Source organism: Vanellus vanellus (genome assembly GCF_965231255.1).
Source record: "Vanellus vanellus genome assembly, chromosome: 1".
Taxonomy (NCBI): Eukaryota; Metazoa; Chordata; class Aves; order Charadriiformes; family Charadriidae; genus Vanellus; species Vanellus vanellus.
In genome coordinates, this window is record NC_138905.1 from 192966568 (window position 1) to 192981698 (window position 15131).

At 44.1% G+C, this 15131-nt stretch overlaps 1 protein-coding gene across 1 annotated transcript in view; it reads right to left on the reverse strand.

Moving 5' to 3' along the window:
• The window catches only part of NEK5 (NIMA related kinase 5), a gene marked incomplete at both ends in the record, with an annotated part of 34046 nt that extends 21187 nt beyond the window's left edge, over positions 1-12859 (reverse strand). The window contains 5 exons of the mRNA XM_082495507.1: positions 6907-6977; positions 7085-7168; positions 8992-9089; positions 10126-10222; positions 12743-12859. Coding sequence (XP_082351633.1) covers positions 6907-6977; positions 7085-7168; positions 8992-9089; positions 10126-10222; positions 12743-12859 — 467 coding nt within the window. The remainder of the gene's footprint in view (positions 1-6906; positions 6978-7084; positions 7169-8991; positions 9090-10125; positions 10223-12742) is intronic.
• Positions 12860-15131: the final 2272 nt, after the last annotated feature.

The following is a 15131-nucleotide window of genomic DNA, read 5'->3' on the forward strand; positions in this document are numbered from 1 at the left end:
GTGTCGGGATCAGTATTGGTTTCTTAGCGCTATTAATGTTAATTATCTAATCTTACTCTGTTTAAAATCTGTTTACACTTCAGCTCCTGGGTTTCCTTGGTTTTCCTGATTCCCTTTCCCAGGTGGGGAGGGCTCATTGGGTGAGAGAATGATTGTCTAAACAACAATAAATTTTTATGGGCCTCTCAAACCATAACAAATTTGGTGCCCAACGTGGGGCTCTAATGAGTTTGGCACTCAATGTGACATTTTGCACTTAATTTAGATAGTGCTGGGAGAACTATAGTTTTTAATTTGAGAGTTTCTGAAGGGTTGAAGTTTAAACAGATTTGATTGGATTCATCAAAAAATCACTATGACTCTGTTGGAATGGTTTCAAAGGAATATAGTCAGAGTTCTCCACTATCTTTGTATAGACTTAGGTCGGGAGCTATGGGAGCTGTGGGGGAGTTCATTGCTGTTTGTCTCTGCTTTAGAGCAGCTTATCATTTTTCAATGTGGACTCAAAAACATTGCCTTGTTATTTTGTGTGGCGGTATTTTGCTATGTTATCGGGTCGTTTATAATCTTCCTGGTTTTTGTCACTTATGTAATGGCATCTCGAGAATCGCAGCAGTCAGACCCACCTCAGGATGGTGGGAGGCCTCTGCTGACCATTGTGCATAATTATACCTTGGGTTATGTTACGGGCTATTTAGCAAAGGAGGAGATGTCTCTTGAGAATTTGTATGTACCGGTGTCATCAACAGTAACAGTTTTTGAGAATTTGGAACACCCTTGGAATGTTTTGATTGGTGTCCTTGGGTTGTTAAGTCTTGAGGGTTTGATCTTTTTCATTGGTTGGATCTGCGGTAGAGGGAAACGTCAGGCAGCGACCCCGCCAGCTCCTACCACGCACAGACGCCGCCGACCTCGACCTCTATGGCAGGTGTTGATCCAATCCAGACTCCGCCGGCTTAGATCCTGCCGAATCCTACGACAGCCCCTGCCGACGCCCCCTGCTGTACACCGTACCTACACAGCCCCCGCCAGCCCCCCCGACGGACATCCCGCCTGCACAGCTCTTGCCAGCCCCCCGGTTAGACATCGCGCCTGCACAGCTCTTGCCAGCCCCCCCGACGGACATCCCGCCTGCTCAGTTCTTGCCAGCCCCCCCGACGGACATCCCGCCTGCACAGCCCCCGCCAGCCCCCCCGACAGACATCGCACCTGCACAGCTCCTGCCAGCCCTCCGGACAGACATCGCACCTGCACAGCCCCCGCCAGCCCCCCAGACGGACATCCCACCTGCACAGCTCTTGCCAGCCCCCCCGACGGACATCCCGCCTGCTCAGCTCTTGCCAGCCCCCCCGACAGACATCGCACCTGCACAGCTCCTGCCAGCCCTCCGGACAGACATCCCGCTTGCACAGCCCCCGCCAGCCCCCCAGACGGACATCCCACCTGCACAGCTCTTGCCAGCCCCCCGGACAGACATCGCGCCTGCACAGCTCTTGCCAGCCCCCCCGACGGACATCCCGCCTGCACAGCTCTTGCCAGCCCTCCGGACAGACATCCCACCTGCACAGCTCCTGCCAGCCCCCCCGACGGACATCCCGCCTGCACAGCTCTTGCCAGCCCTCCGGACAGACATCCCACCTGCACAGCTCTTGCCAGCCCCCCCGACGGACATCCCGCCTGCACAGCCCCCGCCAGCCCCCCCGACAGACATTGTGCCTGCACAGCCCCCGCCAGTCCCTGTGACATACATCATACCTGTGCAGACCCTGTTGGCCCTGTGAAAGACACTGATCCTATCCAGACCCCACTGCCTCCCATGTCAGGACCTGCAGCTGCAACAGGTACTAGACCTACTCTGACCTTGGTGATGGATGATGCAGCTGACCTACAGACACAATCGGTGCCAGTATTAGTCAACCCTGCACATAAGAGGAAATGTGCAATAGGGCCAGACAGCAACAGTCAAACAGGGACATCATACAACAAAGTAACAGAGGAAACTACTCGATCATTAACCCTTAGTGAGGTGCGAGACATATGTAAGGATTACGGCCGTCAGGAAGGCGAGCAAGTGATTACTTGGCTACTCCGATGCTGGGATACTGGAGCTGATAGTTTGGACTTAGATGGTAGAGAAGCCAAGCGGTTGGGACCATTGGTTAGAGAATCGGGTATTGGCAGGGCTCTAGGAGGACCACCACAATCCCTCACCCTCTGGAGGCGACTCCTGTTAAGTGTGAGGAGCAGGTATCCCTATAGGGACGATATCCCATACCGGCCATCCAAGTGGACAACTATTGAGAGAGGCGTTCAGCATCTGAGGGAAATAGCTGTGAGAGAGATGATTTTTACTGATTTGGACAACCTGCAGACATCATTAGATCCAGATGGACTCAAAATTACTGGACCCATTTGGCGTAAATGGGTACTGAGCGCACCAGCAGCGTATACTCATGTATTGGCATTCTTTCGTTGGAAAGAGGATGAGGCACCGACAGTGGGTGATGTGGATACTGACATGCAGCATTATGCACATAATCTTTTTTCTGCCCCATGGGACGGTGCCTCAGCATTGGACAAGTCACGTGGCCGGGCCGGTGTCTCAGTTAAGGAAAAATGCTTTCCTAAAAAAACTGTTCAAGAGAAACAATGCACACCGCGACACATTCTGTGGGCTACCCTGCGTGATTGGGGGGAAAACATGAAGCAGTGGGATGGAAAACCTACTTCAGCATTACAAACACGTGTACGTGACTTGCAGAGTAAAACACCACCAAGGAGGGGTTCTTTCAGAAGAAGTGCTGCTCCAGTTTCCAGTGGACAGTCCCTCAGATGGCACAGATGGGCTTCAGAACCTGATTTATGACATGTGGCTGTCAGGGATGGAACTGAGGGCCCCCCTAGTTGAATGTAGAGGTGTCTTGCCTCCAGCCAGGAGGGGAGAGGGATAATCGAGTTTATTGGACTGTGCGGATTCGATGGCCTGGCACATCAGAACCACAAAAGTATAGGGCCTTGGTGGACACTGGTGCACAGTGCACCATAATGCCGTCAAATCATAGAGGGGCAGAACCCATCACTATTGTTGGAGTGGTGGGGGGAATCTCAAGAACTGACTGTATTAGAGGCTGAAGTGAGCCTAACTGGGAATAAATGGGAAAAGTTACCCACTGTGACTGGTCCAGATGCTCCGTGCATTCTTGGCACAGATTACCTCAGGAGAGGGTATTTTAAGGACCTGAGGGGGTACCGGTGGGTGTTTGGTGTAGCAGCGGTGGAGACAGAGGAAGTTATCCAACTGTCTACTTTGCCTGGGCTGTCAGAGGACCCTTCTATTGTGGGGTAGTTGAGGGTTGAGGAACAAAAGGTGCCCATTGCTATTACAATAGTGCATAGGTGACAATATCACACTAATCGAGATTCTTTGCTCCCTATCCAGAAGTTGCTCTGTCAGCTGGAAAGCCGAGGTATGATCAGGAAGACTCATTCACCCTTTAACAGTCCCATATGGCCAGTGCAAAAGCCTAACAGGGAATGGAGACTGACAGTAGACTATCATGGCCTGAATGAAGTCACACCACCATTGAGTGCTGCCGTCCCAGATATGTTAGAACTTTATTATGAACTGGAGTCAAAGGAAGCTAAGTGGTATGCTACAATTGACATTGCTAATGCCTTTTTCTCTATTCCTTTAGCAGCAGAGCGTAGGCCACAGTTTGCTTTCACCTGGAGGAGTGTCCGGTACACCCGGAATCAACTGCCCCAGGGGTGAAAACACAGCCCTACTATTTGCCATGGACTGATCCAGACTGCAAGTAGACTTGGATTGGCAACATGAGGGTGAATTGGTTTTAGCTCGGTGGGCCCATGACACTTTAGGTCATCAAGGAAGAGATGCAACATATAGATGGGCTTGTGACCAAGGGGTGGATTTGACTATGGACAATATTTCACAAGTTATCCATTAATGTGAAATATGCTGAAATTAAGCAAGCTAAACGGTCAAAACCTTTATGGTACAGAGAACGGTGGCTGAAATATAAGTATGGAGAGGCCTGGCAAATTGACTATATCTCCATTCCACGAACCCGCCAGGGCAAATGCTATGTGCTTAGAATGGTGGAAGCAACCACCGGATGGCTGGAAACATATGCTGTGTCTCACACCACTGCCCCTAACACTATTCTAGGCCTGGAAAGACAAGTGTTGTGGCGACACGGTACTCCACAGAGAATTGAGTCACACAATGGGACTCACTTCTGAAATAATCTCATAGACACCTGGGCTAAAAAGCATGGTATTGAGTGGATATATCACATCCCCTATCACGCACCAGCTGCTGGGAAGGTCGAATGATGCAATGGACTACTGAAGACTACCTTGAAAGCAATGACTGCTGGGACATTTAAAAAGTGGGACGAGCATTTAGCGAAAGCCACCTGGTTAGTCAACACCAGGGGAACTGTCAGCCGAGCTGGTCCTGCTCAGTCAGAGCTTTCACCTACTGTAGAAGGGGACAAGGTCCCTGTGGTGCATGTAAAGAATATGTTGGGGAAAACAGTCTGGGTTACCTCGGCCTCAGGTAAAGGCAGGCCCACTAGTGGGGTTGCTTTTGCTGAAGGACCGGGGCATACCTGGTGAGTGATGCAGGAGAATGGAGAAATTCAATGTATACCTTTAGGAGATCTGATTTTGGGTGAGAATCCTTAATTTCAAAATGCGTGATGTTAATTGTCACATAACACTAACAGTGTTCTATAAGTTTTTTTCAGGATAACATGGTAGTAATGAAACCAGAGCCAACTCCATCGAATGGCGTCCAGCGACAGGGAACACGCTAGTCGTGAGCACAACACGTTATATTGCTGCGCCCAACTCTACACGTCTGTCATCCTGTATTGAGGCCTGGTCTTGATCTGACAACTGAGAAAATGCCATATCACTGGTTCCTACCCTAAAAGACTATTATGATAGATGGAACTCCTAGTTTTGAACTAAAGAAAATGAATAGACCTTTTAGAAGAATAGTTCATAACTTTAGAGGATTATATTTGTGTGTGTGTATATATATTAGAGGACAAATACAACAGTAAGTTGAGTGTGACATATATATGGTATGAAATAAGGGGTGGAATGTCCTGGTTTGAGCGACACAGGACTAATTTCTCTTCTCATACTTGGGAAGACTGCATTTCTGGAAGACTCCAGTGACTGAATTTGTGAAAACATTTACTTTGCAGTCAGCTATGGTGTGTGGGTTTCAAGGTCTCAGTGTTTTCGAGCTCGCCAGGTGCAGGGATTAGGAGGAGCGAGACCCAGGCACTTGACCCAAGATGGCCAACAGGATTATTTCATACCATCAACGTCACATTCACTATAAATTAGAAAGTTTGCTGCAAAGTTCTCTCTCTCCCTTGATGGCTGCCAACCTGAGAACTTTGTGCCCTGGTGCTGGACTCCCGAGGCCTTCCCTTCCTCCTGAAGCTGTGTGCTGGGAGCGCACAGCTTCCTACTGATAGAATTGGCTGAGTATAATCTTTGCATATTCTGTATTGGTGTCCGGATCAGTATTGGTTCTTTAGCGCTGTTAATGTTAATTATCTAATCTTACTCTGTTAAACCTGTTTGCACTTCAGCTCCCGGGTTTCCTTGGTTTTCCTGATTCCCTTTCTGAGGTGGGGAGGGCTCATTGGGTGAGAGAATGATTGTCTAAACAACAATAAATTTTTATGGGCCTCTCAAACCATAACACTATCCAAACATGCTAATCCAACATACTTCAACTCTCAGCAAGACTTCCTAGCTCTCAGGCACCGCTGAACTTGCAAGGTTATGCAGGCCTAAATCCAAAGCCAATCTGATGGGGCCTTGACTGAAATTACATGATCTGTATGTCCATGTGAAGAATGCATAAAGGTACTAAAGGTACACAGTTCTAAGTACATCTGAAGAGAATGACCAAATCGTCTATGTTGGTTCAAGTTATCTGTTCTCTTTACTGTTGTTGTGAAATACGGCTAAACTTACACTGACTTAATTTAGAGATAGGAAAAGTTTTGACAAGTGTTTGCAGCAAGTGGAGTACAAGCGACTGAGAAGAACTTATACTAGAGGGACAATTGCAAAATGATCAACAGAGGAAATTACCTTTTCACACAATACTTAACTAACTTGTGGACCTTCTTTGCCACAATATCCTGCCAAGGTCAAAGATAATGAGGCAGCTCAAAAAGAGATCAAATTCAAGCATTGTCCTGTTGTTAGCATGCCCCCTGACATGTTTTGGCCACACCAAAAAGCACTCTTCTAGACAACACCCAGCCACTATGCAGGATAGGCCAACCTTGTCCCCAAAATCAGTAAAGATAAGATCAACCTCTTTGGGGGAGCAGAGCTTAGCCATATGGGTGCAAGCCATGCCGTGCCATGTTATTTACTCTCAGGCTGAGAGTGGGTTCTGGCCCTTTTTTAAAAATTAATATAAACGCAGTCTCAGAGGACATACAAAGAAACTCTACAAACTCTTTTCTTATACTTTCCCAAGTTTTTAACACTTTTCACTTTCTGTTTTATGAGGCACCAGAAGTGACAACTGCAAGAGCAGGAGCTGTGCCTCCAGAATCTCTATATGTCAGTTCCACAGAGAATAGGGAAAGACTGGGGCTTCCCCACCCTACATCCTATACGTAACAGAAGTCCAGTTAATAGGCTAGATACATCTGCGTTTTCATGCAAGATGGTATGTTTTAGGGTAACAGAAAAAAATGTAGCGTCAGACCTTTTGTATCCCAGACCTCCTGAACAAGCATAATCCACAAACAATTTGCACATGCAGGTTGCATTCTGAACATTCATAAACAGTCCTATTTGGTGTAGGTCGCAGACTAATTAAACAAAAGTGCTTACCTGGTCAACTGTCTTGCTATGCCAAAGTCCCCAAGTTTTGCTACCTTTCCATTATTGCTAAGAAAAATGTTCTGCAAATAAAAACAAAACTGGTATGCAAAAATGAAACAAGACAGAGCTTATTAAGCATATTTTTTACAAGACAAAATCACACCCTCTCCAGTACCCATTTTACTACCTGTGCTTTTACATCTCTGTGTAGAATCTTCTTGTCATGAATATGCTTCAAGCCCAAGGAAATCTGCACAAACCAACTCAGAATCTGCAGTGAAAGTTAAAGGGAACAAATACCTATAAATTTATGTAACTCTAACGTCCAGTGGCACATCTTACTGAAATATATAAAATAAACAACAAAATCTAAAACATGTAGACCATATACAATGTAAAATAGTAAAAAAAATAGTATTTTTAAAATCAATGCCATGGACTTTTTCTTTGCTTTTTTAGCGCTATCACAAAACTAAATGGAAATAGATACCTGCTCCAAGGACAGGAATAATACTAAACCTTTATTTAGAAATGAGTGACAGAATTGGGAAGTGTCTTCTTAACCCTCAGTGGTGGAAGTCATACCACCCAGTTATATTTGTAGCCCTACTGAATGTGGTCCGGGAAAAAAAAAGAAAAAAAAGAATGAAAGACTGAAATGTGGTGAAAGGGAGCTATGAAGAAACCTGCATAATAAGTAAGCACACAGGTTTATCCCTTATCCTTGACCCAGTAACTTCAAATATACATGTGTGTTATTGAATAAGGGCCTTTGGACTTAATTCAGAAACAGAAGGACTATGTGCTTATATGCTTCTCTATTTAGGAAAATTGATGGTCATGGAAGACTGATTCAATTAATAATCTTCTATTTAGTAACGCTTCATATTAAGCAGATGATTTCCTGAATAGGGCTGATGCCACAAATGAGACCTTCTTAGGCATACAATTGAAAATATAAAGATACTTTAACAACATTATGTTAAATTGAGCAATTTGCTTTCCTTTTTTGATTGGCAGATGTATATTTAATTTCTATAGGTACAAACATCCATTCTTGTGTCTGTACTTCCTTTGCCTTTCTTTGGATACATAGTATTCTGTCTCGTTGTCAAGGGGTTTGTGTGTGTTTGTTCTCTCTTTTGTGTTTTCATGATCTATGTTTTGTCCTCTCTTTATTTTCTCTCATTTTCTCTCTATGTCTACTATGACTCCCAATAGGATCTTAAAAACAGTAATTCATTTCCAACTGACTTCTACACTAAGGAGTTCCTATTTTACTACTAAAGCAAAAAAAAATGTCAAAATACGTCTTTTTTTCCCCCACTTTTATGCTTTAGAGTATATTTCCACTAGCAGGTGGTATACTATCAGTCTAGTTTCTAGGTAAATTTTAATTGTACCTGCAAAAGTAGAAGACTATGCAAGATTAAATAACCTCAGAGTTCAGTATGCTAAGTCCAATACATAAGAGAAAATGTCCTTCAGAAAGCTAAGAGTTAGTGGAATAGTGGGAAATTCTGTTTCTGTGAATTGCAATACCTATCATACTCACCTGTTTACAAAATAAAATATATGCAAACATGGTCCAAAAGCAGTCAGATGTCTGGGCTTGTTTCTCTGTGCTGGCTTAACAATTTAAATGGCATCAGAGAAGTCTCGACCCAAATGAAATGAATGAGAGATTTACCATTGACTTCAGTATAAAACAGGATATGCCATGATGCAAACAGCATAAACAAATGAAGAATTCATATATAGTATATTCCTCCATAATTCTAAAACACCATGTAAAAGAAAGTCTTTATGGCTTAGTAGGCATACCACTAATACAAAGAAAAAGGGCATCCACAATGAAAGGAGCAATGGGAGGGAGGGGGGATAAAAATAGCATCAAAATACTGCTAATGAATTAATTAAGATCTTAAAGCAGTGTAAAAAACAAACTCTAAACTCCCATTAAAATTACCAAAGTTTCTTTAAATCATTAAATTATTTTAACAGGCTAAAAAAAGAAACAGTAGCTAGTACTGGATAATTCAAACCATGTGTTTTACATAATATGTCCTTTCCTCTAAAGATAACTTCTTTCACCTGGTCCTCGTCAAACAGCACTCCATGCTGCATATTTATCCGCTTCATTAAATCTCCACCATCACAGTATTCCATCACAATATATAGCTTGTTCTTTTCTGAAAGGAAAAGTATCATTTTTCCTTTATTCCATTATTACTCATTAATACAGCAATACATTCTTTCTACTTTATATGGTCCTTCTTTTGAAAGGGAGTAGTTAATCCACTACCTACTCCTCCATTTCAAAGGGTAACTGAGAAAAAATGGATACTTCCAGTGAAACCTGATGCAAAACTGAGACATGAAAATATATTTAAATGGAGAGTCACCAAAATATTAAATACACGAGAAAACCCTCAAGAGACCACACTGATAGAAAGACATGTTCTTACAGGCAATGCTTAGCAGAATGCTTCATACTTGGGATAATAACTAAGTATATGGTTAGGCTTAAGGAAAAGGTTAAAAGTGGACAGTGCCCAAACAGTAGAAATAAACAGCACAGGCTATTTAATATGGAAACTCAACCTATTCTTACCTCTCTGGGCTCCAGAAGACTACCAGATTTACGTGTCCCTTAAAACATTTACAGTCCTGATCACAGAAAATAATTTGAACACAAGCTGTAACTATAGCATTCATTGCATAAGGCATTGCTTAAGACAGATGTCAGCAGGAAAAATAAATATAGGTAATTAGCTTTTATGGAGAACAGACTTCCTTCTGTCTTTTTCGGTCCTGAAGAATTCTGTATCCTTGAGTGATACCTCAAAATACAGTGCAAGACAAAATGCCAGCAGGACCTATTCCTTTCTATACTCAAAAGCTCTCTTTTTCTATTGAAACTCCTAGAAAAGACTCATTAAACTCTGGACTCCTATGGAAGATAAAGACTAAAGTTCAACTTAAGAAATGCAGACACTTCAGGATGTAGCATCCATGCCACAATGCCTTAGGTCCCACCCACACACATGAGGAGGGCAAGTGATGACTGAATTTAATATCAGATGTTCATTTTTAGGAGTTGGGACCCGTCACCACTGGTAAGTAAGGGATTGGGGACAAGCTTTAAGGTTGGGCAATATTAACAAGCTAGGTTTTGCTGCCTTCCACTCCTATAATCACAAATAAAACAAAAATGCTAAAAGTAACCTTGCAAAGAATCATAGAAGGTTACGATATTTGCATGCTTCATCTTGGCCAGAAGAACGACTTCTTTCTGAGAAGCTTCCTTTTCTTTCACAGGCATCTATAAAGAATTAGGAAACTATATGCTAGCAATGTTATATTTTCTTTGCTGAAACAGTTACATTGTTACCAAACCATTCCCACAAATACAAAAAGACTGTGTACCAAGGTGATGCAGAAATATAAAATATGATGTATATATAATGTAAAATATCAGTTTGCAGTGTATGCTTGAAAATACACTGGAACATTACTGAAGTCAGACCAAACGTAACATTTTACAAACAGGCAAATGTATACATTTAAACTTTTTACACAAATGCTATTGCTAAGCTAGCTGATGAATAAAGTGTAAAGTTAAACTTCCTTTAAGTAGTTGAAGAATAAGGGTCTAGATGATTCTATATTCTTAATATGGGTGATCTTGAAAGAATAAAGTAAAAAGAAGAAAAGTCCTTCTGTTTTACTGTTGTTATGAGTTCCTACAACATTTCAGGCAAACTCTTTGTCCTATTACATTAAATGGAAAATTCTGATTTGTTCATTGTGATCATCCTTTAATGAATATTACTTCTGAAAAATTAATGTCTCTGAGTATCCATCTGTCAAAATGTCCTCTTGTATTTATAAAAAGTTTCTTACCCTCATTCTCGAGACATAATTTTGAAATGCAATCCTCAAAGATTCAAAAATCAAAAAGTGAATGAAACAGTCTACTATACAAAAAAAATCTTATGACTTCAAAGTAGTAATTTTCTGTATCCAGCTCCTGATTTTTGAATCAGTGGGATCCACAATAATATTTTATTATCTTCCATTTTTCTATTTTGCATACATCAAAATCTAAGATTAGAAATGCATGGATTTTATTGGTCATGAGCATAGAGAGAAACTGGTTTTTATTTAGCTGTCATTACTAGCATATCAATTTTTCTGGGTTCATATCTGGAAGTTGTACAGCTTTTTCTAGAACTGATATATATTCATTCTTCTATTATAATTCTCTAATATTCACTAGTGTGGCCCAGAATAGCAAAAGACCTGTCAAAAGCATGTAGGCACTCATTGAAATTGACTGTTGAAACCCCTGTAATGAAATCACAGGGAGTTTAATTGCCTGGCTTTCTGAAAACAAATATAGGAGTGGTATTCCTCTGATACCTGAGCTAGTCACCCAAACCTGCCTCTGCAGTCAACAGAAAGAAAAAGAGAACTTTTATTAACCAATTCAGCTCATTTTAAAACAGAATTCTAAAACACATATGATTAACAGCATCCTAAAAATACATATTTCTCTTGTTCTCCTAGAAAGGGAGTCTAGCCAAGCAGCTCAGATGCTGACAGCATGGACATGTAAAATTAGATAAGGTGAATCAAACTGCCATAACAAGAATGGGAAAGACTCTGTTGCGAATTACTCATGTCTGAAAATATGGATGCAGAAAAAAACAAGGAAATGAGAAAGTTTAATGTATCACAAAATTGTGATTTGTTATTTCACAGAATCACAGAATCACAGAATTTTCAGAGTTGGAAGGGACCTCTAGAGATCATCTAGTCCAACTCCCCTGCTAAAGCAGGATTGCCTAGAGCATGTTACTCAGGACTGGGTCTCAGGCCGGGACTCAGGCGGGTCTTGAAAATCTCCAGAGAAGGGGACTCCACAACCTCCCTGGGCAGCCTGCTCCAGTGCTCTGTCACCCTCACCGTAAAGAAGTTTTTCCGTGTATTTGAACGGAACTTCCTATGTTCTAACTTGTGCCCATTGCCCCTCGTCCTGTCACTGGGAACCATTGAGAAGAGCCTGGCTCCATCCTCCTTCAACCCACCCTTTAGATACTTGTACGCCATAATAAGGTCTCCCCTCAGCCTTCTCTTCTCCAGGCTAAAGAGTCCCAGCTCTCTCAGCCTTTCCTCATAAGGCAGATGCTCCAAGCCCTTAATCATCTTAGTTGCCCCTCCAGCAGTTCCCTGTCCCTCTTGAACTGGGCACAGTATTCCAGTTGTGGCCTCACCAGTGCAGAGTAGAGGGGGAGAATGACCTCCCTCGACCTACTGGCCACACTCTTCCCTACACAGCCCAGGATTCCATTGGCCTTTTTGGCAACAAGGGCACATCGCTGGGCCATGGATAATTTACTGTCTACCACGACCCCCAGATCCTTCTCCTCCGAGCTACTTCCCAGCAGGTCCGCCCCTAACCTATACTGGTGCCTAGCATTCTTCCTCCCCAGGTGCAGGACCTTGCACTTGCAAGTTTGAGTGGCAATAGTTTCATTGTAGTTGAATCATCTATTATAAAATTTAAATTAGGTAGTGTCATGCATTGTAGGTAGACAGAAGTTTTGAAAAGAACAAAAAATGCAGCAAAAGGTAAACACTGTTAATATCAAAATACATATTTCCTCTATGCTTGTAAAATCACTGGATTAGCAAAAAGTACAGACTTCAGAAAGTTTAACTCTATATAATCAAGATAGGACTGAAAAGGGGATAAAACATAACCCCAGTTCATATCCTAGCTAAACACAACTAGCACAATCAGGTAACTACCATTATCATCCAGGTTTTGCTGTTTTACCTTAGTTAAATTGATCTCTTTGATAACACACTGCCCATTATCCACTTTTCCTTTTGCCAAGAATATTTTGCCAAAAGATCCTTCTCCAATTTTTTTAATTATTTCATATTTATCCATGATGCCTTCGTCTTAAAGCAGTGTCTAAAATAAAAAGTCCCCAGATTAGTACTGCACATAGTGATGTAACATTTGAGTCTGTACTACAAAACCAATCCAACACTACCTTTTAAGACTGTCCTTTTTATCACATTTTATCACATTGTTATTAGTGCTGCTGATTCTTCCTCAAAATGTCATCTCCTGGAAGCCTGCAAATTATTGTGGATTTGAACATTCAATAAGCAGCAAGTTTATGAGTGTCTCTTAAAGAAAAGCTTGAAGCTTAGTCCACCTAAAAGTTAAAACATAAGAAGGCAGTAGAAAGTACTATGTCAAATTATGATACAATTTTGGAAAGTCTGACTCATTATTTCCTGAAGTTAACCATATTGAATTGTTCTTTTAATGGAAAAAAAAAATCATGTTGATTTAGTTTAAATTAATGTTATCTAATGTTGGCGGCAAAATGAGAAGCCACTGCATTTTGCAGGAGACCACAGCCAAGCGCACCATCAGGCCTTAGCAGTCATCTGGGGACTTCTGGCAGAAACATGTCACTGGGTACTTGCAACGTTGTAAATAAGCAAATTCACACAGCTAAAAATGAGCAAACACTGTGAAAACTGTTCTCATGAGTTGGCCTGAGTTTTAGCAAGGGAGACTTGCTACGAATTACTAGACTTTTCGCTGTCAGGAAGGCCAGGCAAGCTCGGCAACAGGCTGCCTCCGGAGCCCGTGTGGGCTCCATGACTGGCAGGTTCTGAGGACCGCTTTGACAGCGCAGGCAGGGCGATCTTCAGCCATTTATAATTTAGGTATTTGGGTGATAGCCAGCTCCTGTTCGTAGTCAGCCGTGAGAAGCAGCCACTGGGGACAGGCCGCCCCCTCACCCACCAGGTGAGGCCGCCTCTCACCGCCCAGGGCCTTGCCTCCGCCGGCAGCTCCACGGAAGAAGGCGGCAGGGCCGGACCTCGGGCAGGGTGGCGAGGCTCGGCCCGGGGGCGACGGTGGAAGGCGGCCACCAACACAAAGTCACGGGTGGTGGTCTACAACCTCAGGGGCTGGGGAAGAGGCACCGCCGGCGGCGCGGGGAGGGGAAGAGAAAGGAAGGCGGCGGGGGTGCCGCTGTGCCCGCCGCGCTGGGGGACCGCTCTCCGCCGCCCTTCCCGCCTCGGCTGTGGTGCCGTCGCCACGGCGACGGGGCGCGCCAGGCGGGCAGATCTTGCCGGGCCCTCCCTCCCCTCAGGTCCGGCCTGGCCCGTCCTGGCTCGGTCCGGTCCGGTCCGCGGCCGGTGGACGCAGTACCTGCGTGCGCCCAGTCGCCTCCGGAGCCCGCACGGCCAGGAGGAAAAGCCCTCCCCAAGCTCCGCGTCCTCCCCCCCGGCGGAGGTGTGGCGATCGGAGCGGTTCGGCGGCAGCGCCCGCAGCCGGGCCCGGGGCAGTGGGCGGGAACGGCGAGGGCCCGTCGGGAGCATAGGGTATTTTAATTTCCTCACGCAGACCGCACCTTCCTCCGGCGGCGAGGGGCTCCTGCTTTGGGAGGTCGGTGACAGGAGTAGGGCGGCCCAAAAGAAAATCTGCCTCAAGTTCTTGAATCCTCGGCGGAGCCTTGCATACCAGCCTATGTAGGTGCGGTATGAAATGGCTCCCTACCAAACCTACAGACTTCCTAAAGCTTTTCCTATGTATTATTCTCTAATATTGTTTATTACATGGACACAGGCTGGAACAGCTTCCCCCAGGAGAGCTCTGCTGAGAGGGTTTCTCTTTCGCTCCGCAGTGCTGCTCTTGTGCGATGACCGTGGTGCCCCTGGCAGCCAGCACAGGGCCCAAATGAGACAGTGCCCACAGGGCTATCTGCGGCACAAGTGTGTCTCTGTACCAAAACTGGAAAATTCGTCCTTATTTATGAAGAAATTAGCTCCCTTCCACACATGCAATGGTATATATAAAAAACTTTTCATTGAAGTAATTATGGCAAAAGCTCAGCCTCAAGAAGTTTTCAGAGGATTAATAATGGCATGAACTAAAGCCTCACATACCAAGCATAGATCAATGTTTTCCATAATATGCCCTTCAGATAAGATCAGTTATTCCTACTATGTATGTATTGGGTTTGCGTGGCAAGGTTTTGGTAGTGGGGGGGCTACAGGGGTGGCTTCTGTGAGAAGCTCGTAGATGCTTCCCCCATGTCCGACAGAGCCAGTGCCAGCCAGCTCCAAGACGGACCCACTGCTGGACAAGGCCGAGCCCATCAGCGACAGTGGTAGTGCCTCTGGGGTAACATATT